The sequence below is a fragment of the Urocitellus parryii genome, chromosome 1 (assembly GCF_045843805.1).
Source record: "Urocitellus parryii isolate mUroPar1 chromosome 1, mUroPar1.hap1, whole genome shotgun sequence".
Taxonomy (NCBI): domain Eukaryota; kingdom Metazoa; phylum Chordata; class Mammalia; order Rodentia; family Sciuridae; genus Urocitellus; species Urocitellus parryii.
In genome coordinates this window covers 189,029,270-189,055,878 of record NC_135531.1, presented here as the reverse complement: position 1 = coordinate 189,055,878, position 26,609 = coordinate 189,029,270, and the positions used below count along the sequence as shown (strand labels likewise).

At 36.4% G+C, this 26,609-nt stretch overlaps 1 protein-coding gene across 5 annotated transcripts in view; it reads left to right on the top strand.

Moving 5' to 3' along the window:
• Sap130 (Sin3A associated protein 130) overlaps window positions 1-26,609 on the top strand; it is a 75,474-nt gene that overhangs the window by 32,101 nt on the left and 16,764 nt on the right. For 4 of the 5 annotated variants that reach the window (XM_077798268.1, XM_077798273.1, XM_026389021.2 and 1 more), the window contains 4 exons: window positions 297-418; window positions 2,369-2,671; window positions 4,114-4,291; window positions 10,292-10,396. In XM_077798268.1, the coding sequence (XP_077654394.1) occupies window positions 297-418; window positions 2,369-2,671; window positions 4,114-4,291; window positions 10,292-10,396 (708 nt within the window). The remainder of the gene's footprint in view (window positions 1-296; window positions 419-2,368; window positions 2,672-4,113; window positions 4,292-10,291; window positions 10,397-26,609) is intronic. The other variant, XM_026389022.2, reaches the window with a different exon arrangement.

Below are 26,609 nucleotides of genomic sequence, written 5' to 3'. Positions count from 1 at the left end.
TTGTGATTACTGAGTTTTTGTGAGGCAGTTTTGGTAATTGTTATCCTCAAGAATCATTCATAAAATATTATCTGTGTTTTTACATTTAATTGATGTAGGTCTTTACAGTAACTACGTATTTTATAAAAGCTTACACTATCTTAGTATATATCCCTTGATCTTGGAGTTTGGAACCACAATTTGGGAGAAGCTGGTTAGGAAGGAAGAGGGTCAGCAGGATTGGGAGGGATAGGATAATTTAAAGGTAAAGAAGAAAATAACAGTTTTGTTTAATATGGTCTGTACTGTATCTCTAGACCATCAGTTCCTGTTCAGTTCCAGTACTTTTTGCCAACTTATCCACCCTCTGCATACCCACTGGCTGCACATACCTACACACCAATCACCAGTTCTGTGTCCACTATCCGACAGTACCCAGGTATGAGCCCTACTTTTAAGATGACTTTTCACATTTTTATTTTTTCCAGCAGTGAGAGAGAAATTGGTTAGGGGGTATTTCTAGATGGAATTTGTATTCTAGCTTGTATTTCCAGATTCAGAGAAGTCTAAAATATGAAGTTGCATAGATCACCACCTTTGTGATCTATGAAAGGGTTGTTTCACTTATTAGTGATATCTGCATAGTTTTATCCCACCCTGAAAGTAATCACTTTAACAACTTTTGCTACACCTTAAAATAGAGTACAGTTATAATGTATAAAAGCTGTATTTTGGGAGGTTTTCTCTTGTTTTGTGAAATACCTGTTGTGTTTTAAATTTTAGTCCAACCTGATTTGTAAATAGTGGGGTATTTTTCTAATTTAAGAAAAATAATCCTTAAATTTGGGTTTATATAATATTTTCCTGTGAGATAGCTTACATTGGTCCTCAAAAACCTTGTTGTCCAGATTATAGATATGCCCCATGGTTCAATATAACAACCAAAGCCACATATGGCCGTGAGAACTTAAAAGAAGCTAATATAAATAAAAAACTAAAATTTTTAAATTTAATTACAATTAAAGGAGTTTCAAATATGTTTGTAACAACTTAGCAAGGTGAAACTACTTTTTTGATCATATACTTTATAAAATAGAAATATAGATTAAGTATTTTGATAAATACTTAGTGTCTGAATTGAGATGTGCTTTAAGAATAAAATATACCCTGGATTTCAATACATATTTAGATTACACATATATATATATGTATATATATAAAAATATGAATGACTTTATGGTAATTACATTTGAAATGACAATATTTTGGATACATTGGATTAAATAAATTTATCTTTATTAAAATTTGATCTGTTTTTACCTTTTAATGTAGTACTGGAAAATTTTAAAATTACATGACTATATTTCCATTGGATGATGCTGATCAAAAATTTCAAACATTGTATGGTATTGAATGTATTCAGAAATCTCTCAGTTGTTCTGATGACTGAAAAGAGTTGTCATTTTGTAGTTGTTTCTCTCCTTGAATAGTGTGAAATCTCTTCTTTTTTGCTTTCAGGGATGTTTTTGTTCTGTTTTAATATACATAGTAGATGAGATTTGCATTGTAGGAAAATGACACTTGCTTGTTTTCTCTCCATAAGCTATTTGAAATTCTAAATATTGTATTTCAGAAATGTCTGTGATCTTAATATTTGAAGCAAAAGTTCTTCACCTTGGACCCATGGGTTTATTTTAAAAGTTTTATATTATTTAGCACAGTTACCTAGCTAATATTTGGAATTGAATGGCTGATTTTTTGCGGGGTCAGGGGGTTATCAGGGATTGAACCTAGGGGTGCTTAACCACTGAACCGCATCCCCAGCCCTTTTTTAAAAAATGGTTTATTTTGAAACAGGGTCTCACTAAGTTGCTGAGGCTGGCTTTGAACTTGTGATCCTCCTGCCTCAGCCTCCCAAGTCGCTGGAATTACTACTGCACTTTGATGTTGTTTACAACCTATTTCTTATAATTCACAGAAAGATCATAATAGATTATAGAAAGTTTTAAAAAAATGAAAGTTGCCAGAACCTAGTTTTATGTATTATACATAGAAAATTACATAGTTTTGTGTAAAAAATAGTATTATTTTTATAAACCAATCACTTATATCTATAGTAAAAAAATTCTTATTTTAGTGTTTTTCAACCTTTATGGACTGTGTCTGATCAAAGCTAACCTTCTGCTGGGCATGGTGGCATATACCTATAATTTCAGAAACCAGAGAGGCTAAGGCAGGAGGATTGCAAGTTTGAGCCCAGCCTCAGCAACTTAGGGAGACCCTATCTCAACATAAAAAAATAAAAAAGGACTGAAGATGTAGCTCAATGGTAAAAGTGCCCCTGGTTCAATCCTAACCTTCTTGTAGTCACCTTTTGCATCATTTTTAGTTTCAGCTCAGGCTCCAAACTCTGCCATCACAGCTCAGACTGGAGTTGGTGTAGCATCTACTGTCCACTTAAACCCCATGCAGTTGATGACAGTGGATGCATCACATGCTCGACATCTCCAAGGGATCCAGCCAGCACCCATCAGTACACAGGGTATCCAGCCAGCCCCCATTGGGACACCAGGGATACAGCCAGCACCAATTGGCACCCAGGGAATCCACTCAGCAGCCCCAATCAACACTCAAGGGCTTCAGCCTGCACCAATGGGTACTCAGCAGCCACAGCCTGAAGGGAAAACTTCAGGTAAATCTTAACTTTTTGCATCAGAGTTGATATGGAAAAGAGAAGTACATTTGGGTTTTACTCCTAGTTTTTCCACTTGATGACTTTGTGGTCTCAGGTAATTTTTCTACACTTTAATTTCTTTATAACATGAGTTGCTTAGAACTTGACTTTCAGGGTCGTTGTAAACATTAGAAATGACATGCACAGTATGCATTTGTACATAGCAGGAAGCTTTCTCTAAAAAGCTTAGTTGAGGAAGCAACTTTTACCTTGTAAGTTGTGTTCTCATTCAGTTTAAGATATTCCTCAGAGCTGTATATAAAGCTGTAAAATCTCATACTAGTGTCAGCTAATATTGTCAGTACTTAAAAGGAAATGTTAAAGGAGTGGGTTTTTTTTTTTTTTAAGTTGTTTGGTATGCAGTGTTAATTAGCAGTTGCTCTTACGTAGTTAGAGTATTTCTTAGGCTAGATATTGATCATAAAGATTATTTTTTATGTTAACTATAACATGAGAAGATTAGCTTGAAACTAAGAATTTCAGTTGCCCATAGATCTCAAATGTAACTATTTAATCAAAGTCTTATATTCTTAATCATTAACATATTGTCATAGGGATGAAATTTGTCCATAGTGGCCCATCTGAAAGAATAATGTGTCTACATCTTTTATAGCTCCTGCTAAGAAACTTGTATTAGGATGGCTTCTATGAAATTGCCATTTTTGTATGTTTAAAAACTGTCAAACATGCATAGTTTCTGATGATGGTCTCATGGTAACCAGTATTTTGGTGCCAACTTAAAGTATGTAGTTAAAGTATCTGTTGGTCAAGTGTCTTCCAAAAAGATAGACTGGAAGATGGTACCATTTTTAAGAGTCAAAGGGAGTCATATTTTTCAAAAACTGTATCCATGCATTTCTTGAAGGGTACTTTGAGGCATACTATCAAGCCAGCAGATCATGTTTTCTATTTATGGATCTTTTTTTAATTGGCTTTTCTTGACTCTCAGTTCTCCCATTTTTTTAATGGGAATAATGATGACAAGGATTATGTAAATAAAAATGTGAACTGAGATAGTAGAGTGAGATACTCTGTGTACTTAGTTAACTGATTATAGAGCAAAGGAAAATAATGATATTAATCTGCATGAGTAAGCTTCCTAGCCTCCCCAACTGTGCTCTCTGCTCTTAGGCAGATGGACATTGTACATTATCCCTTGTTCTTCTATTTTATATTTTATTTTTGATGTTTCTAAGGATCAACCCAAGGCCCCATGCATGCTAGGTGAAAGCTCTACCACAGAGCTACACCCCCAGACCCTCTCATCTTCTCAAAGTGGAACAATTATGACATGGATACCTAATGCCTGTAGTCTTATTGTTTTCATTGATGTCTTATGTGATATTTTAGTAATGTTTTTTGTTTCCCTCTTTGTTTTCTACCACCTCCCTTTCCTCCAGCAGTGGTATTGGCAGATGGGGCCACAATTGTAGCCAACCCTATTAGCAGTCCATTCAGTGCTGCTCCAGCAGCAACAACAGTGGTGCAGACCCACAGCCAGGGTGCTAGCACCAATGCTCCAGCCCAGGGCTCCTCCCCTCGGCCAAGCATCCTCCGGAAAAAACCTGCCACAGATGGGTGAGTAGACCCAGAAGTGCCAAGTGATGCCTTGAGTTCTAAATCTATTAATATCTAGCCTCTCATATTCAGTGCTGCTAGCAACCTAATGTCTCTTCTCTATGGCGTTTTTAATTTTCCTTCAAAACAACTTGACCATAGAATTATTCGGTAGAACCTTATCTAACTCAGACTATATGGTATTAAGAATCTTTAAGTCAGTGGGGTATCAGTTTCTACCTATCTGTTGCATAATGTTATGGGAGTTCTCTCTTATACTGGAAGTTTAATCCTAGAAACTTTAAAGTAGCTTTTAATTAACTCTCCAGACCTGTCTGGGTATTAAATTAATGCATACTGTATACTTTTTTCCTCCCCATTCAACAAGAGTTGTTGCAAAGGGCAAGCAGTTTTCACAGTGTATTCAGACTCATTTTTAGTAGCAGGTCATGTTTTGTATTGTGTAAGCCTCTCAGTTGGTGGGATAGGCAGGAAGATATGTGCTGTGCTATTAAACATTCTGGTGATGGGAGATGAGCAACCACATTTCAGAGTTTCTGTGGCTTAGCTGAACTGATAGCATCGGCATCAAAAGATTAAAGCTTAGCACAAACTTAAATTGCTGGAACTAGGGTCATCCAAGGTTTTCAGATGCACAGAGCTTTGTATGACCAAAGTTTCTATCTTTACCTATTATGAATACTTTGTAAAGAAGGTCCTTTTTAAAGCATAAATCAGGCCCAATGAAATAACCCTATTAATGAAGCAAAGCTTGTAGTTAAGATACCTAATTGATCGTGCACATCTAAACTTCTTTTCCTCTCAAAATCTGTAGAACTTGGGGTTTTTTAATTCTTATTAATTATACATAACAGTAGAATGTACTTTGACACATCATATATAAATGTATAATTTCTCATTCTTCTGGTTGTACATGATATAGAATCACACCCATCATGTGTGTATGTATATATGTGTGTGTGTGTGTGTATATATGTATATATTTAGAGAGAGAGAGAAATAATGTCTGATTGAACTTGGGTATTTTTTTATATGTTTTAGTTGTTGATAGACCTTTATTTATTTATGTATATGTAGTGCTGAGAATCGAACCCAGGGCCTCACCTCACAGATGCTAGGCAGGCACTCTACCACTGAGCTACAGCCCCAGCCCTGAACTTGGGTATTTTCTAAAGAAAGATTACAGGCGTGGAAGGATGAGGAAAACAACAGCAATAAAACATTAAAGCTAGAAAGCAGCTAGGCAAGTAATCTCAACCTTAGCTGTGAGAAAGCTAAATTGTAAGCCTACTTGGGGGAAGATAAGAACATCTTTGTTTAAAATCTGTTTTTGAGAAATACTTAGAGCCCAGAATACTGTTCTGTATCCACACTGTGGGGCACATTGTCCCTTCTTCATCCTACCAGAAATCTAGAGGTGCAAACTGCAGATGGTTCACTAGGATCAACCAGCACAGTGGAGCCACAGATATTTTACTAGAAGTCAATTAAATAACTACCCACCCATGGGTGGAATGCATACACTTCCCAGTCCAGTTTCCCCTTTTAGCCTTGGCAGTTGAACTTGACTTGGTAGAGAGAAAATGAGAGAGAACTCCGCTTTCCTCTGGAGAATCTACCTGGCCCAAGCAGGAAGCTTTAATCATACGAACATTAGGGGTTGCCTAAGTACAGTGGCTAGACCACCTTCCAGTGAACCTCATAGTAGACAAGCCCTTTCATCCAGCTTCTTTGTCCCCACCACTGCTAGTCATGATTATGCCACCAAGCATAACCAGGTATCTGAGGGCTCCTCTAACATTAGAAGACAGAAACCCTGATAAATGTGCCCATAAAAGTAACTGGAAAGATGCTAAGGCTAGACAAGGAGAATAAAACTATAATGAACAAAAAGCTATCAATGATATCTTCAAAAAGATAAAAGGAAAAATTGTACAAACATGATCTTATAGAAAAGGACCACTCAGAGAACAAGAAAAGCTTGTCATGAAATTTAAAATATGATAATAGAAATTGAAAACTCAAAAAAGAGTTTGCAGATAAGAAATCTGAAAAGTGGAGTAAAAAGGCAGGAAAAGAACCAGTTGAGGAGATCCAGCCTCCAAATAATTGGATTTCAACAGGAGAGATTAGAGAAATGGAAGAGAATCATTTACAAAGTAATGCAAAGAATATTAACAAAACTGAAGGGCAGGAGTTTCCTGATTTAAAGAAGTGCTTAACACGGATAGATGGATACAATAAATCCACACCAGTAACTTGAAATTTTATAACACTGAACACAAAAAAAAATCTGTTCCTTCTTTCATACTTTGTCACCTTCCAAAGACCTTTCTGCTGTGTTCTCTGTCACATCTGTCATCAGCAGAATACCCTCCTCTTTATTCATGCGTTCTTGCTTTAAACATGGCTCTTCCTCAGAGACTGTACTTCCCCTGCAGCTTTCGGAAATGGTGATTATATATCTTCTTATCCCATCACTTGGTGGCATTTGGTAGACTCTCATCATGCCCCGCTGCCGTTTTCTAGCCATTTCACCTCAAAAGCACTTAATCTGTATTTAGATTTCATATTTGTATTGGAAAAAATACTTTTGTGTAGCCAAACTATTCCAGGCACAGTGAAAAGTGTGCCAATAACTGAAATAGAATATCTGATTTAAAGTTCAGAGTACTTAAAGTGAAAAAAATAGTACAGGTCTGAGGGCATAGTTAAGTGATAGAGTGCTTGCCTAGCATGTGAGAGACCCTGGGTTTGATCCCTAGCACTGTAAAGCTAAAAAATACAAATAATAACACATTTTATTCTCAGTTGTACTTGCCAAATTTCATGTGCTCAGTAGTGCCATATGGCTCCTTTTTTGGACAGGGCAGACCATAGGACTCGATTGGATTCAAGTTTAGTTTTGCAGGTATGTCTCTGTGCCCTTCAGAACCACATTCCTTGCTGGCAATTGTGATGGTAGCCTTCCTGTCTTTCCCTTCAATATAAGCAGAAATGAGCTGGATGTGGAGGTGCACACCTGTAATATCAGTGAATCAGAGGCTAAGGCAAGAGGCTTGCAAGTTTGAGGTCAGCCCAGCAACTTAATGAGACCCTGTCTTAACATTTAAAAAAAATAAATAAATAAACGAATTCTTGGAATAATTAAAAAAAAAAAAAAGAACAGAGGATATAGCTTAGTGGTAAAGTACCCCTAGGTTCAATTCCCAATTAAAAAAAAAAAAATTCCAACTCTTTGGCTGCTTGGATGTTTGAGTGCTTCTCCTCTGCTCTCTCTGAGCAGTACGTGTACACATTTTTGTTTTGTGTGTGTAGTGCTGGGGATTGAACCCAGGGCCTCATGCATGTGAGGCAAGCACTCTGCTAACTGAGCTGTATCCCCAGCCACCTGTGTACACATTGTTAGCATCATCAACACTTCACTGACCTTGTTTTCTATTGACCCTATGTCCCATAGCTCACAACCTTTTTCTACCTCCCTCCGAGCAGTTCTCCAGCAAGCCTCACATGAGTCTTCTGTCCACTTGGCCTAACCACCTTTTCAGTCTCCATCACTGGCCTCTTTCTCTTCTTCCAAATCAGTTGGTGGTCACTTGCAGTCATTTCCTTATATATTCCTCAACTTCTTTGCCTTCCCCTTGCCTTTTCTCATCCTCACAGATCTCAAGTAGGATCTTAAGCTGGCCAACGAATATCCTCCTCTCTTGCATATTCAAGAACAGTGCTGTAGAGGGAGCTCTTCTTCCTCTCTCTGGCACATTAGCAGGTTTTTCTACTTTTTTTTTTTTTTTTTTTTAGGTACCAGGGATTGAACCCAGGGGTATTTTACCACTGAGCCAAATCCCAGCCCTTCTTTATATGTTATTTAGAGACAAGATCTCGCTGAGTTGCTAAGTTGCTGAGGCTGACTTTGAACTCGCAGTCCTCCTGCCTCACCCTCCCTAGCCACTGGGATTAATAGGCATGTGCCACCATGCCCAGCAGGTTTTTCTTCTTAGAATCAATCACATCAAAAAATAAACATGCTGTCATTTCTTTTTCTTTTTTCATTTTCAGTGCTGGGGATCAAACATAGGGCCTTCTACATGCTAACCAATGCATGCTGTCATTTCTTCTGTCTTAAAAAATATTCTGTTGAGGGCTGGGGTTATGGCTCAGTGGTAGAGCATTCACCTAGCACACTTGGGGCACTGGGTTCGATCCTCAGCACCACATAAAACTAAAATAAAGGTATTTTGTTCACCTACAACTAAAAAATGTACATTAAAAAATACATATATTCTGTTGAGCCCATGTTGTTTCATCTTCTACCACCAACATCCCCTGCCTTTTTTTGTTGTTGTTGTTGTTCCTCTTTGCAAAGAAAATAAAGGAGTTATCTGTCTTTGCTCTCTCCAATTCTTCTGCTAGTCTTCCAGCATTTTCATTGTATTCTGCCCAATTAATGCATGTATAAAATGAATTGACACAAAATGAATACAGTGTCTAACCACAACAGTATTTAAGTAGCATCTTCTCACAAAAATAATTAACAAGTTTTTCTAAGGTGTGACCTCATAAATAGAATCATACCCAGTATTATGCATTTTTATGCATCTTTTTGTGTAAGTCTGAATTCTTTCGCTTAGTTTTTGTATGATCCATTTATATTACTGCATGTGATTGTAATTTTTTATTGCTATATACAGTAACCATTACTTAATAACCCCATAGTTTATTCATGGATATTTGAGTTATTTCTAGGTTTTGCTTAGAATGTTATCCTGAACATTTCTGTGCATGAGTTTTGATGCCACATGGATATATCTCTTACATATACTGAGGAGGAATTTGCAGGTCATGGGGTTTGCTTATTTTCACCTCTAGTAGATAATGCCTATGGCTTTTATAAGTAGTTACACCCATATACACTCTCACCAATTAGCACTTGCTACTGTCACTCTTACTTTGGTCATTTGAGGGTTTATATACAAAATGGCAATTTGGAAAATCCTCCATATTCACATGTTTGTGTGTCAAATATTCCTTTCCTCTCCTGTTTTAAGAGTACTAGTAATTGGATTTAGGGAGTGCCTGTAATGATCTTAATTTGATATTTGTAACTTGCAAAAAACCCCATTTTCAGGTAAGGTCACATTCATATAGGTATAAGGATTAGGACTTGAATATACAGTATCTTTACAGGGAATTCAACCGATTACACCTACAGAGTAGTTCTGTTTGTATTTCTGTAAGTTGTTAGTTTAACTAAAGGTTTGATGAAATTTTAGAGCTACTTTTTAAAAAAATATTTATTTATTTGTTTATTGCTTCTTGTGTGAAGACTACTTCATAGTTCTTTTACCTAGAGACCTGAGCTGTCTGGTAGTTGATCATGCTTTTTGAGATATTAGTGGAGTAAGCATTGAAAAAATGGCATGTTCTAGTTCTAGCCATTTCTTCTTACACCAACTCTTCTCTGGCATCAGTTCCCACCATTCTACTCAAGCTAAATATGTGAAGATCACTTGTGATGTCCACATTGCTAAAGTCAGTGGGAAATTCTCAATCAGAGCAATACAGTTGATCTCAAACTCTTCCTTGATAAGTTTTTTCACATAGCTTCTGAGGACCTGCTCAGGTCTAAATCAATACATAGGCATAATAAAGATCATAAACATTTCATATTAATAACATTAAGTAGAAAGGAGGTATGGCATGCTAGAAGCAGCAGATAAAAGAGTCACCATGGTTACTTCCTGGATGGAGATGGCAGCAAGTGAGTAGGAATGGGGAAAAGGACCAGACTTGCATTTTGTTAAAAGCCTTTAGTAGTATTTGGCTTTTTAAATAGTATTTCTGTGTTATGTGATATACTAAAAATCCATTTTAAAGATACATAATCAATGTAGTGCTTTTATTTTCCAATGGATATACATGACAAATGTGTGTCTTGTATTTCATGTCCTTTAATATCCTCAGACTGCTTTTTTCCCCGGTTTGTCTCATCTCTTTCAGAATGGCAGTTCGGAAAACCCTCATTCCTCCTCAGCCTCCTGAAGTGGCTAGTCCTCGAGTAGAGAGCTCCATGCGGAGTACATCTGGGTCACCCAGGCCTGCAGGGTGAGCACGTAAATTTTCTTACCTCTGTTACTTTTAATTATATGTCTTTGTGAAGGGAAGAATCTAATAAGTGTGACCAATTTCACATAATTTCCTCTTGTGCATCTTTTATATGCCCTTTCTGGCTGCATGACCTCGACAGGTTTCTCAACTTCTCAGATCTCTTTTTGCTTCATTTATAAAATAAGCATGCTTATAAAATTACCTCATAGGATTCTTGTGCATTTAAATGAAACGATGCACTTAAAGCACTGGCGTAAAGTCTGCCTTGTAGTTGTTACTTCTGACAAAAATGGAATTAGGGGCTGGGCAATATAGCTCAGTTGGTAAGAGTGCTCACTTCATATGCACAAGGCCCTGTGCTCAATCCCCAGTCCCCCTCCCAAAAAAAAGAATCACAATAATAGTCAGTGTTTGCTTTTTCTGTATTCCTTTTCTTCTTAATTATAAAAGTAATATTATTTTGGAAAAAAGATAACCAGACAATATAAAAATATTCGAGTGTGAAAAGCCAGGCATGGTAGTGCACACCTCTAGTCCCAGCTAACTGGAACTGAGGCAAAAGGATTGCTTAAACCTAGGAATTTAAGAGTAGCCTGACCAACATAGTGAGACCCATTTCAAAAAAATCTTCCATTGGACTTGAGGTGTAGCTCAGTGCTAAAGAGTACTTGCCTGGTATTCATGAAGCCCTGGGTTTGATCCCAAGGACTAAAAAAGAAAAAAATTAATAAAACTTTCTAAAATGAAAGATGTTGAGGCTGGGGTTGTAGTTCAGTTGGTGGAGTGCTTGCCTAGCACGTGTGAGACATTGCACTATATAAAAATAAATGTAATGAAAGGTGATGTGTGTGTGTGTGTGTGTGTGTGTGTGTGTGTGTTTATTTGATGCATAAAGTAAAAATCGTTGTCCTGTTCCCCGCCCTCATTACCAGTCTCACTGCCCAGAATAATATTTATTGATAACATTTTTTGAAATTCCTTTCCATGTCTTTTTCTACGTATAACTGTAGATAAATATATTCATTTTTGTTTTTGATATGGCGTATCATTCATTATATTTCCCAAGTGGTGTTGAATTCATGGGCCAGGAGCTGAAACTAGAACTATATGTGTGTCACCATGTGTAACAATTCAATAGATTGTGTTTTTTTTCCTTTATTTTTATTCATTCATTTTTTACTACTGGGGTTTGAACTGAGGGCCTTGCACATGCTAGGCAAGTACTCTGTTGCTGAACTACATCATCCCCAGCCAAGTTTTTTTTGTTTTTGTTTTGTTTTGTTTTGTTTTTTAAAGACAGGCTTTTGCTAAGTAGCTCAGGCTGGCCTGAAACTTCCTCAGCCTCCCAGTAGCTGGAATTATAGGTGTGTGCCACTGTGCCTAGCTTTAATGGATTCTTTAAAGTGAAGTCTTATTGGCACTGTGGCATATGCTTATAACACAGCTACTTAGGAGGCTAAGGCAGGATCAAGGCCAGAACAGGCAAATTACTGAGACCTTGTCTCAGAAATAAAATGGACTGTGGATGGCTTAACTTAGTGGCTTAGTGGTACAGTACTCCTGGGTTCAATCCCCTAGTACCACAAATACAAAAGTAGATTTAATTTTAAAAGAGTTGGGGTGTGCCTAGCACACGTGAGGCCCTAGGTTCAATCCCCAGTACTAGAGGGGGAGAAAAAAAAGGAGTTTTGCTGATAAGATTCTTTTACATCTCTACTTTTTTCTTAGTATAAATAATAACTTAATCATCTTAGATCTCCTGTTCATAAAGCTTTATTTAAAAAGAAAAATTATTAATTACCCTTATTTTTTCTGAGTGTCATTTGGGGTTCTAGAGACAGGTTGCGGTGACACAAAACATCCATTCCCTTTAACATTACTTCCTATAAGTGTAGAGAAATAAAAAATGTATTAGGAAAAAGAAACAGTATAAAGGGAATAAAAAGTAATGGGAGAAAGAGCTAATGATTTACAGAGGTAAATCTTTTTGCAGAGGTAAAAAGCGTGAAGGAAACACCATGTGCTCTCTGGTGTCAGAATGTGTCTGGCAGAGAAAAGAGCAGGGACCAAGACTTTGATGTAGAAGGTACTTGCAGTTGTCATTTTGCACATTAGTGCAGGAGCATAAAAAATATTGCTGGAAGCTGAAACTGCAATGTAATCTTATTGTGTGTGTGTGTGTGTGTGTGTGTGTGTGTTGCTGGGGATTGAACCCAGGGCCTTGTGCATGCTAGGCAGCACTCTACCAACTGAGCTATGTCCCCAGCCTTGCAATATCTTAAGATAAAATTATATTATCTTAATCATTTGGAAAGTTACAATTGTTCTGTGACCTGTTAAATCTTCTGTGAAAATGCTAAAAAAAAACTTACTGTTGATTATAATATGTAAGAAAATTGGGAAAAAATAGTGAAACTATTTGCTTAGTACAGTATAATTTAAAATGCTAGAAACACAAGAGTGGTTGCAACCATTCTTGCCTCCTTTTCATTTTATAACTTAAGATACAAAGCAAAACAGCTTCTAAGCCTTTGCAAATTTTAATACTTGTGTGTGTGTGTGTGTGTGTGTGTGTGTGTGTGTATCTTTAGGATGAAACCCAAGGGTGCTCTACTACTAAGTGACATTCCCAGCCCTTTTCAAAATTTTGTATTTTGAAGCAGGGTCTTGCTAGGTTGCCAAGGCAGGCCTGAAACTTCTGATCTTCCTGCCTCAGCCTTCCAGGCTACTGGGATTACAGTCAAGTGCCACTGCACCCAGTTTGTTACACTTCTTAACAAGATAGGACCCATTTCTAAGATTTTATCCTTTACATATTCAGTGTTGTGAAATCTCTCACAGTTCCTATAATGTGAAGATATTTCAGGTACTTTTTTCCCCCTTAAATAGAAGAATTTTTACTTTTTCCCTTTTTTTTTTCTTTTTCTTTTTTTTATTTTTTATTTTGAGACAGGGTGTCACTAATTTGCTTAGGGCCTCACTAAGTTGCTGAGACTGGCCTCAAACTTGGCAATCCTCCTGCCTTAGCCTCGCAAGTACTGGGATTATAGGCATGCACCACCACACCTGGTAGTACTTGTATTTGGTTTTGTTTTGTTTTGTTTTCATCAAAACCACTTGCCTTTGCTGCTGCTTAGATTCTGGGTATATATTTCACAGCAGCATCTTTTTCTGTGCTAGCAGCTTCACTAGTGTTTAAAATCAGTCATATTCATGCTGACTTCTGAAATGATGAAACCAGCTTTATCCACAGTAAAAGGTTTTCATTTTTCTGGTAACTACTATTTTCTGTTAGTGTAGCAAATATCTTCAACACTTTGGCCCTCTCTCTCTCTCTCTCTCTCTCAAAAAAAAACAAAGATTCAAAGGCTATTTAAAATATATGGGAAAAATTCCATAATTCAGGAGACCAATGCTTTTATTTACTATGCTTATTAATTCCTTTCTGATTAAAATTGTTCTCAAGTTTGTTTTTCACTCTTGTCATTAAAATTTTTTTCATCAAAACCACTTGCCTTTGCTGCTGCTTAGATTCTGGGTATATATTTCACAGCAGCATCTTTTTCTGTGCTAGCAGCTTCACTAGTGTTTAAAATCAGTCATATTCATGCTGACTTCTGAAATGATGAAACCAGCTTTATCCACAGTAAAAGGTTTTCATTTTTCTGGTAACTACTATTTTCTGTTAGTGTAGCAAATATCTTCAACACTTTGGCCTTGAATGATTGTGATTTAAAAAAAAAAATTACTCTTTTTTAGTTCACCTCAATAAATTGTCCATCCACCAGAGCTTTCTGTTCCTAGTGCAATTTAAACTAAAAGACAAAATTAAAGCAACTTTACCTTTTTTAAAAAATATTCATTAGACTTTTTCAGTGTGGTCTATATCATAGTTTCATATAAGCCTAGGTCTTGTTCTTCTCTTTGCTGGGCCATTTTTATATTTAGTCATAGCCAGTTTCCCTTCTACAGCAGCATCACTTTTTGAAGTTGGTGGGGGGTGTTTGTTGTTGTTGTTTCTGTTCTTATTTCAGGAATTTTTTCCCTGCATTTTTCATCTTTGTTGTCCAGTTTTCTCTCAGTCCTCCATTTTTGTAAAAATTTCACTTGGATTTATTGCTGGGGAAGCAGAGGAGCGCACTTACACACTTAATTGCTTTCATGAACTATGAAATAACTGGTTCAGATGTGTAATAACCGATCACCACCAGACTTGTAATGAAGTGATACTACTCAGTGATCATGATCCCCATCTGACAGTTGGAAGAGTATAAATAGAGACTAAAAGTAAAATAAGGACCATGCCTTAGGGGACCTATCATTGTCAGAGGTTAGGAAAATGGAAAACCACCAAAGGAAACTGTGTATTACATGATGTTCCTGCCATTGTTGGTACCATTATTAAACCTTGGCTACTGAATGCTTCAGTTATTTACATTTTTTACTGAGTAATATTGTCATGAATCGCTTTGTTCTTCTGTCATTGGCTCTTTTTCATACATTTCTTTGATGTGTTACAAGTAGCATTGCTGGGTCAAAGTAAATGTGTAGCTTAATTCTGGTTTCCAGTCATTGTACTCATTTACAACTACATGAAATGTTGTGTTTCCATTTTCTCCACATTCTTGCCAACATTTGATACTACATTTTTGTTTGATTTGGTTTTATTGGCATAACTGGAGATTGAACCCACAGCCTCACATGTGCAAGTGCTCTAGAAGTGAGATATACCCCTAACCCTAGTTATTAACAGTTTTAAATTAATACATTTGTTTTTATTGTTTGAAATGGATTTATTTTTTTCTTTTCTGAAACTGGGGATCAGTCTTTACCAACTATATCTCAACCCTAAAATGTATTTTTTAAAAATCCAAATAAAATATGGACTTAGTTTTAAAATGCTAAAAAATGTGTCTAGTTCCTGAAGATTAAGAACATACCAAGTCTTCCTATTTTTATTTTATTTATTTTTATTTTTTTAGTTTTCAGCGGACACAACATCTTTCTTTGTATGTGGTGCTGAGGATCGAACCCGGTACGCACGCATGCCAGGCTAGCGCACTACCGCTTGAGCCACATCCCCAGCCCCAAGTCTTCCTATTTGTAATAGCAGATGCAGAAATTAGGGTTGGGGAAGGACTATTTTGTAGAATCATTTTTGGAGTTAGTGTGATTCAGAGACATTGTGGAGATGGGGTCCTACACATGCACCCAAAGTGGCCTTATATGAAGTAGTTATTCTGTTTCTGTGTCACCCAAAATGAGTTTGTTTGAATTATGAAAAAATAACTTGCTGGAAAAACAACCTCCTCATACTACCACATCCAAGGAGAAGGATTCTCATGTAAATGACGGGTTTTAGACATAGCCTAACTCATTCTCTGATGAGGAATAATAACTGATAGGAAGATAAAACAGAGAAGAGCAACAAAATATTACTAATTTGCTCACTAAAACACTCACCAGGGAATATGAGATTTATAACAAAACATTCTATCATGGCCGGGTATGGTAGTACATGCCCATAATCCCAACAATTTCGCAAGGCCCTAATAAGTAACTTAGTAAGACCTTCTCTCAAAATAGAAAATAAAAAAAGTGCTGGGCATATAGCTTAGTGCTAAAGCACATCTGGATTCAGTCCCTAGCACACACAAAACAAACATTCCATCGTGAAATATGACAGCTTAATGAAATAACTATCTCTATGAAGGGAGACACAAAGATGAAATGCTCAGATTCCCAGAATAAATAGCAAAATATACAGAGATGACCCAAGTTGACAAGACTCAGCAAAGCACTAGGTGATGCCACAGAATGAAGGCAAAATTAAAACTGTAGAAAACAGTATAAAACAGAGGATGAAAATGAAAAGAAAATCCATACAGATCATGCTGAGGTAAAAGATCAAGCATATGTCATATTACAGAACATGGAAATGACTTTATAATGAGTTGAATTATGTTCCCCCAAAATTCCCATGTTGGATTCTTTATCCTCAATACTTTAGAATGTGACCTTGTTGGGAAGAGAGTCATTGAAGATGTAACTAGTTAAAGTGAGGATATACTGTAATAAGTTGGCTCTCTGATCTAATATGCCAGTATTCTTTAAAAACGGGAAATTAGGACAGAAAAACAAACCCAGGGAAAACACTATTAATATCATTGAGCTGCTTCTAAAGTAGAAGTTAGAGGAAAATTCATAGCCTTAAAATACTTACGGCAGGGCTGTGGTTGTAGCTTAGTCATAGAGCACTTGCCTACCACATGCAAGACAATTGGGTTTGATCCTAAGCACCACATTAAAAATAAATAAAGGTATTGTGTCCATCTACAACTTAAAAAAAATACTTATGTCAATGAAAACATTGGAAATTATCAACCTACAATGACAGAAAACAAAACGGAAAAAAAGGAAATAATATATAGAGAGGCAGAAATCAGTGATTTAGAAAACAGACTAGCACTAACCAAGAAAAACAAAAAACAAAACAAAAGCACAAGTGAAATAAGAAATGTATCTCAATGATAGATTGCTTGCCTTGCATGCTCAAAGTCCTAAGTTTGATCCCCAGCACTGCAAAAAGAAAAAGAAATAGGGAAAATAACTGGAAAGCTGAAAAAAGTTTAAAACAACAACAACAAAAAAAAAACCCTCAAAAGACAGATCCATGCAAATAACAAAAGAAGAAAATGAGTAAATTTATTTATAATCTTTTTTATAATCTAAAAATCTAGAAGCTATTTTTTAAAAGGAAGCATTAAGAAATTTGACTCAGTTTAATAAATCTTTTTTTAACTTGTCAAGAAAAAACTTAGTGCTGGAAATGTAGCTTTGTGATAAGTACTTGCCTAACATGCTGCTCAAGGTCCTGGGTTCAATCCCCAGGACCAAAAAAGAAAAAAAAAATTTTTTTAAGCAGAGGACAAATTAGGGAGAAATATTTGTAAATAACTGCAAGAAATGAAGAATAATAAGTTCTGCAAAATGGACCATAAGTTCTAATAGTTTATAGGTGATCTTTAACATGTGGAATGGTGCTTGGCTCCTTTATATGAAGAAAAGAGCAAATTAAAAATATTCTGAGATACCATTGTATGCATATATTGAAAAAACTGTGGAAAGTGAAAAATGTCAAAACCCTTATGAGAAAGGGCTTATCAAAATTAGAGGCTTTATCCTCTGGGAATTTAGGGTCAAGGTACAAATTGTTGGAACTAAAGCTCTGGAATTAGAAGGGTTCCATAAGGAAATCAACTGGTTTGCTATACCCCGAATCAGTGCAGCTCTCCTGAGCAGGTAGCACCAGTACTAGACAACATCACCATCCCTACCTTCCCTTCATTGCTATGTTGTTCTGCAGGTCCTTAGGTCCCTAGCTAGTGTGTCTTCCCTTTAGACTACAGTTAGTTGCTTGTTATACATTGCACTCAGATGTTTGGCTATATTTAGTACTAGAAATAGGAAAGAGTATGTCTCTTTATCTTCCCAACCTAAAAACAGAACTACTTTTCTCCCTCTTAAATGATAGAAGGGCTTGAAGAATTTTAGATTGGACACTATTATTCCTTAGAAATATTCAAGTGTTACTGTTGTCTTGTGTATTTTGCTGTTATTCTTCAAAGGCCTAATGCTATCTTGAACCCCAACCTTTATATCAATTTTTGTGTGTGTGGGGGGGTGCTGGGGATTGAACCCAGGGCCTTGTGCATGCAAGGCAAGCAATCTACAAACTGAGCTATATCCCCAGACCCATATTGTTGTATTTGTTTCTTTCTGAAACTTTTAATGAATTCACTTCCCAATGTTTAGAAGTTCCACAGTAAAATTTGGGTTAGTCCTTTGTGTGAATGTGCATGCATGCTAGGTATTCCATGACCTTTTGATCTCTGTTTCTTTCATAGTCTTTTTCTTACTAATCAATTTCCAACCCCTATACTTTTGGGGGGAGTTGGGGGAGAATCTCCAATTTGTCAGAATTTGTCAAATGCACTTCTGGAATGGCCTAATTTTTAAATATTGCCTCCCATTTACCATCTCTTTGTACCACCTCTTTTTTTATTTTAGGTAATATTGTCATTTTTTTTTCTTAAAGTCTTAAAATCTGTGGGAAAATACAAAAAAAAATGCTTGATTTAATTTTGCCACATTTAGTGTTTTTTTATGTAGCCAAATTACAGAATTTCACTTTTAAATACCTTCTTCAACAGTTTGGCAGATAAACTATGAGGTGTCCAGGTATGGATTTAAGTTGATCCTTCATTGAGTTTATTAAACATGGATATACATATTAGTTTCTCACATTATATTTTCAAATAGTATTGCTGTCCCTTTCTGCTTCAACTTTCATTATGTGAATGTTGATACAGTTGAGAGTATCCTAAATGTCCCCAAGGCTTGGTTTATTTTTCCTCACAATTTTGTTTTTGTTTTTCACAATGGAAACTCAGCTGACACTATTTTTTTTTAATGAAACAAAGAACAGAATATTTTTTTATTTTTATCTATGAATAATATAAAAAGCAGAAATACAATTTTGTACTGAATATTTGGCAAGGGAGGCATAATATCCTTAAATTGTGCTAACATTTAAGCAAAACAGGATGTTTTATGTACCATATTACTTATTTTTACAAAGAGCTTATTGATTGTTTGTTTTTCCCTTTTTATTGGCACACTGAAATTATATACAACAGTGGGATTTGCTATATTCATACATGCACACAATAAAACAGTATAATTTCATCAATTCCATTCCCTAATACCTCCCCTTTTCCTCTCCTCCCTCCCTCAATCCCCTTCAATATTTTTTTAATTTGTTATGTATGACAGTAGAATACATTTTGACACATTATACACAAATGGAGCACAACTTATCATTTCTCTTGCTATACATGGTGCAGAGTCACACCAGTAGTGTAATCATACATACATATTGGGTAGCCAGGTGCGGTGGCACACGCATATTATCCCAGCAGCTGGGGAGGCTGAGGCAGGAGGATCTAAAGTTCAAAGCCAGCCTCAGCAACAACAAGGTGCTAAGCAACTCTTTCTCTAAATAAAATACAAAATAGGTCTGGGGATATGGCTCAGTTCAATTCCCTGTACCCCCATCCCCCAAAAAAGTATACTATGTATATAGGGTAAAATGTCTGTCTCCTTCTACTGTTGTCCTTCCCATCCCCACAGTCCCACCCCTTCCCCTCACTCCCCTCTGCACAAACCAGAGTTCCTTCATTCTTTCCTACCCTGCCCCCAACTATGGATCAGCATTCGCTTATCAGAGAAAACATTCAACCTTTGGTTTGGGGGATTGGCTTATTCTCCAACTTCACCCATTTACTGACAAATGCCATAATTTCAATTTTTTTTAATATTTTATTTTTTAGTTTTTAGGTGGACACAATATCTTTATTTTTATGTGGTGCTGAGAATCGAACCCAGTGCCTCAAGCATACCAGGCAAGCGTGCTTCCAAGCCACATCCCCAGCCCTTGCCTGTATTCTTGATGATTGCCATTCTGACTGGAGTGAGGTGAAATCTTAAAGTGATTTTGATTTGCATTTCTCTAATTGTTAGAGATGAAGAACAATTTTCCATGTGTTTCTTGATTAGTTGTATTTCTTCTGTGAAGTGTCTGGTCACTTAGCCCATTTATTAATTGGGTTATTTGAGGGGGGGTTTTGGTGTTAAGTTTTTTTGAATTCTTTATGTATCCTGGAGATTACTGCTCTATCTTAGATGTTTATGGTGAAGATTTTTTCCCATTCTGTAGGTGCTCTCTTCAGGTTATTGATTGTTTCCTTTGCTGAGAAGAAACTTTTTAGTTTGAATCCATCTCACTTATTGATTCTTGATTTTACTTTTTGGGCCTTAGGAGTCTTGTTAAGGAAGTCATGTCCTAAGCCAACATGATGAAGATTTGGGCCTATGTTTTCTTCTAGTAGACATAAGGCCTCTGTACTAGTGCCTAAGTCTTTGATTTTTGTGCAGGGTGAGAGATATACTTTCATTTTGCCACACATGTGAATTTCCAGTTTTCCCAGCACCGTTTGTTGAATAGGCTATCTTTTCTCCGATGTATGTTTTTGGTGCCTTTATTTAACATGAGATATCTGTATTTATATGGGTTTGTTTCTGTGTCTTCTATTTTGTACCATTGGTCTACATATCTATTTTGGTGCTAATACCATGCTGTTTTTGTTACCGTTGCTCTGTAGTATAGTTTGAGGTCTGGTATTGTGATGCCTCCTGCTTCACTCTTCTTGCCAAGGATTGCTTTGGCTATTCTGGGTCTCTTTTTTTTTTTTTTTTTTTTTTCCAAATGAATCCCATGATTGCTTTTTTTTTTTTTTTCCTATGAAGAATGTCATTGGGATTTTACTAGGAATTGCATTGAATCCATATAACAGTTTTGGTATGACAATTTTGACAATATTAATTCTGCCTATCCAATAGCATAGGAGATCTTTCCATCTTCTAAGGTCTTCTGTAATTTCTTTCTTCAGTGTTCTATAGTTTTCATTATAGAGGTCTTTCACCTCTCAGTAGATTGATTCCCAAGTTTTGTTAGGCTATTATGAGTGGGGTAGTTTTCCTCATTTCTCTTGCAGTAGATTCATCGCTTATGTATAGAAATTTATTTGATTTATGGGTATTGATTTTATATCCTGCTACTTTGCTGAGCTCATTTATTAGTTCTAGAAGTTTTCTGGTGGAATCTTTTAGATCTTCTAAATATAGAATCATGTGGTCCAAAAATAGCGAGAGTTTAGGGCTGGGGTTGTGGCTCAGTGGTAGAGTGTACACCTAGCACATGTGAGCCACTGGGTTCAAACCTTAACACCACATAAAAATGAAATAAAGATATTGTGTCTATCTACAAATAAAAATATATATATATATATAAAAAAAATAGGGGGCTGGGGTTGTAGCTCAGCGGTAAAGCGCTTACCTAGCACGTGCGAGGCCCTGGGTTCGATCCTCAGCACCACCTAAAAATAAATAAATAAAATAAAGGCATTGTATCCAACTACACCTAAAAAAAATCAATATTAAAAAAAAGAGTTTGAGTTATTCTTTTCCTATTTGTAACCTTTTAATTTATTTTCACCTTCTGATTGTTTCAGCTAGAGTTTCAAGGACTGTGTTGATTAGAAGTAGTGAAAGACATCCCTGTCTTGTTCCAGTTTTTAGAGGGAATGTTTTCAGTTTTTCTCCGTTTAGAATGATGTTGACCTTGAGTTTAGCATAGATAACTTTTACAATGTTGAGGTATTTTCCCACTATTTCTAGTTTTTCTAGTGTTTTGAACATGAAGAGGTGATGTATTTTGTCAAATGCTTTTTCTGCATCTGTTGAGATGATCATCATGTGATCCTTATCTTTAAGTCTATATATGTGATGTAGTACGTTTATTGATTTCTATATGTTGAACCATCCTTGCATCCCTGGGATGAACCCCACTTGAGCGTGGTACATGATCTTTTTAATATTTTTTATGCGATTTGCCAGAATTTTATTGAGAATTTTTGCATCTGTGTTCATCAGGGATATTTGTCTGAAGTTTTCTTTCCTTGAGGTATCTTAGTTTGGTTTTCATATCTCAGCTGACACTGTTTAGATTCACTCATCTCATTTCCTTTCTTCCCTTTTTATTTTTTCTTTAAAGTACTGGAGATTGAATTCATGGGTGCTTTACCCTCATTCCCAGCCCTTTTTATTTTTTATTTTGAAGCAGAGTCTCATCAAGTTGCCCAGGCTGGCCTTGAACTTGCAATCTTCCTTCTTGAGCTGCCTGAGTAATTGGGATTACCAGCCTGCACCACCACTCTCAGTTTCTTACAGTACTCTAGATTTACCCAGAACCTTATGCATGTTAGGCAAGTGCAGGATTACTGTGTATGCCACCATAACCATCTTCATTGATTCTCTCTTGTGCCTGCTCAAATATACAGTTGAGCTTTCCCCCCCGCCCTCGGCCTTTAGGCCTTTCAGCTCCAGACTTCCTACTTGATCCTGTTTATCATTTCTGTCTATTAATATTCTCATTTCGCTAAGAATATAATTTTCATTTTTTCCTTTAGTTCTTTTAACTTGGTTTCAAGTAGTTCTTTGAATATATTTAAAATAGCTGATTTAAATTCTTTGTCTAACATCTCTGATTCTGTAGTGACACTTATTGATTACTTTTCCTCCTTCTGTATGAGTTATAGTTCCTTGTTTCTTTATATATTTTGTAAGTTTTTATTGAAAACTTGGGCATTATATACTATATAGTGTGACAGCTCTAAAAATCAGATTCTTTCCCTAGAATGTGTTGTTATTGCTGTTTATTGTAGTTTTGTGTAGTGCCGTTTCTGAACTTAATCCTGTATATTTTGTATCTTCATCTTGTTTGACCCCTGAATTCTCTCAACAGAAATTTCCTTGAATGCATAAAACCAATACATCTCCATGCATTTACCAAGAGGCCCTGTGTATGTCTTGAGGTTACCCATTTTTTGCCCTGACAAGCAATTTAAAACTCTGCCTTAACCAAGCAGGGTGGTGAATGCCTGTAGTCCCAGATACTCAGGAGGTTGAGATATGAGGATCAGTTGAGCAGCTTGGGTAAAATCGTGAGACCCCTATCTCAGAAAAACCAAACTAATAAAACTGCCTTACCCATTACTTCCTTTTTATACTAGTTTCAAGGTCAGTTAAAGGAAACAGGAAAGCTTAAAGTCCTCTCATCTGTTCCTGGCCATGTACACAGCTCTGGTATGCACACATCCTACACATACATGTTGCTTCTTAGATTGCCAGAAAATATATGTGGATATTTTCTTCCTTACCTTTTCCTTTAAGCGCTTTGGACCCTCAGACCACTGTGAAGTCAGTCAGTTGCCTTTTTTTTTTTTTTTAAGATACTGGGATTAGGGGCTGGGGTTGTGGCTCAGCGATAGAGTGTTCGCCTACCACATGCGAGGCCCTGGGTTCGATCCTCAGCACCACATATAAATAAATAAAGGAATTGTGTCCAACTACAACTAAAAAATAAATATTTTTTAAAAAAGATACTGGGTATTAAACCCAGAGGCATTTAACTACTGAGCCACATCCTCAGCCTTTTTGATTTTTTATTTTAAGACAGAATCACCCTAAGTTGCCTTGGGTCTTGGTAAGTTGTCAAGGCTGGCCTTAAACTTTTCATGAAGTTACAGTGTGCACCAACATGTCTGGCCTTCTTTTTTTTATTTAACAAATGTCTCTTGGGAGAAAGGTGCTTTCAGTAGATACATTCCAAGTCAGATCAGATATGGTTTTGCATGTGGGGTCTGTGGGTCATAACCAGCCCAGTCCCACAGTGACAATGTTCTGAAAATGAGAATTTAAAGGTGCTCCAACCTCTTGTACAGCTAGGCTGCTGGTTTTCACTGAGTGTGGACTGGCTGTGCAAACCTACTGAAGAGCTAAAAGAGTGGAAATAGGGCAAGTTAAAACAGAATCAAGCTTGCTATTCCCATTAGATTCAGCCAGTTTTCTTTATTATTATTATTATTATTATTATTATTTGAATGTTTTTAAAAATTTTTTTGAGATGTAGATGGACAGAATGCCTTTATTTTATTTGTATATGGTGCTGAGGATTGAACCCAGCGCCTTGCACATGCTGGGCAAGTGCTCTGCCACTGACTACAGCCCCAGCCATGTGTGTGTGTGTGTGTACACATATATATACACACACATATTTTTTTTACTTGTTCTAATTAGTTATAAATGACAGTAGAATATATTTTGACATATATAAATGGTATATAGCTTCTCATTTGTCTTGTTGTACATGATGAGGAGTTACAGAGGTCCTATAATATATACACATAGGGCAATAATGTCCAATTCATTCTACTAGTATTCTTACCCCTATACCTCCTTCCCTTCCTTCACTCCCCTCTGTCTAGTCCAAAATACCTCTATTCTCTTCCTACCCATTGTGAATTAGCATCTGCATATCAGAGAAAACATTCAGCCTTTGGTTCTTTGGAATTGGCTTACTTTGCTTAGCATAATAATTCTCTGGTTCCATCCATTTGCTAACAAATGTCATCATTTCATTCTTTAAGGCTGCGTAATATTCCATTGTGTGTGTGTGTGTGTGTGTGTGTGTGTGTGTGTCTATACCACATTTTCTTTACCCATTCATCCATAGAAGGACACTTGGGTTGATTTCATAGTTTAGCTATTATAAATTGAGCTGTTATAAACATTTCCTTTTATATTTTTTATTTTTGGTACCAGGAATTGACCTCAGGGGTACTTAGCCACTGAGCCACATCCCCATCCCTATTTGATATTTTATTTTGAGACAGGGTCTCACTGAGTTGCTTAGCAACTTGCTGTTGCTGAGACTGGCTTTGAACTCGCAATCCACTGCCTCGTCATCCTGGGAGTACAGATATGCGCTGCCACGCCCAGCCTCCCATTTTAGATATATTTATTTTGAAATAATTTAACAAGAGCTGGACTTGGTGGTGCGTGCCTATAATCCCAGCAGCTTGGGAGACTAAAGCAGGAGAAATGCAAGTTCAAGGCTAACCTCACCAACTTAGTTAAACTGTCTCAAAAAGGACTGGGGATAGCATTCCTGGGTTCAATCCCCAATTACCCCCCGTCCAAAAAAAAAGACCAAGAAGATATTGCAAAAATAATAACTTTCTCATGTACCCTTTACCAATGGTTACATCTTACATAACACTGGTACATTTTCAAAATAATTGACATTAGTTTAATACTGTTGACTTAACCACCAGCCTTATTAAGATGTCACCAATTTGTGAGGGGAAACAGAGATGTACAGTACTTTGAAATTTTATCACATTCATAGGTTTGTGTATCTGTTACCATAATATGAATAGAGAACTGTTTTACTGCCATGTTGACACTCTCATTTGCAAACCACACCCTTTGCCACTAGTTGTTCTCCATCACTGTAATTTATTTCATCATTTTAGAGTTTGATATAAATAGAATTATAAATATTTGTTTGATATACAATAACCTTATGATATTGGCTCAACCTAGTGTTTTCAAGGTCCATTCAAGCTGTAGCATGTATCAGTGATTTATTCTTTTTCGGGTGGCTAGTACTGCATTATTATATGTGTGTACCAGAACTTATCCATTTGTTTATTAAAGTTATTAAGGTTGTTTCAATTTGGGGCCTTAGCAATATATTTGGTATGAGCACTCATCTACAGCTTTCTTTGTAGACATACATTTTCAGTTCTCTGGTATAAAGATCCCAAGGGTATAGTTGCTAGGTTATATGGTACATGTATTTTGGTTTTAGAAGACATTCCCAAATTTGTCCATAGTGGCTATACCATAGATCGGCACCTGGTATGTACTTTTAAAATTTTATTTTAAAACTTTAATAAGCATTTGGTAAAGTATCATGGAGACTTCAATTTGTGTTTCTCTAATGGCTAAAAATGATGTGTGTCTTTTTATGTGCTTATTTGCTACTGGAATATCCTCTTTAGTGCAATATCTGTTCATTTTTTATGTCTTTTGCCCATTTTCTAATGGTATCACATGCTTTCTTAGTGTTGTTCTTTATATATTCTGAGTATAATTCCCTTGTTTCGTGTTTCTTTTAAACCATCTGAGTCATTTTTTGAGTGTGCAGTTCAGGAGTGTTGAGTGTACTTGTGTTGTTGTAAATAGAGATCCAGATCTTTTTCATCTTCCCAAACTGAAACTCTCTACCCATTAAACACTAACTCCCATTCTCCCTTTGCCCCTTACCCTGGCAGCCACTATTTTCTGTTCATTTCTGTGAATTTGACTACTTGAAAACCTCATATAATTGGAATCATGCATACGGTTTTTAACTTTTTGTTCATTAATTCATTCATTCTACAGTGCTGGGGGTGGAACCCAGGGCCTTGAGTGTGCTGGACAAGTACTCTACCACTGAACTACATTCCCAGTCCCAATGTTTGTCTTTTTTATGTGATTGGCTTATTTCACTCAAGCATCATGTCTTTGAGGTTCATCTTGTGAGATAATGTTCATTGCAAATATTTTCTTTCTCTATGCCTTGTTTTTTGCCAACCTCCTTTAATGGTTTTTAGCAAAACAAGTTTTTCATTTTGATAAAGCCCACGCTATTTTTTCCTGTGCTTTTGGAGTTGTATCTAAAAACTCCCCACCTAATGCTAGG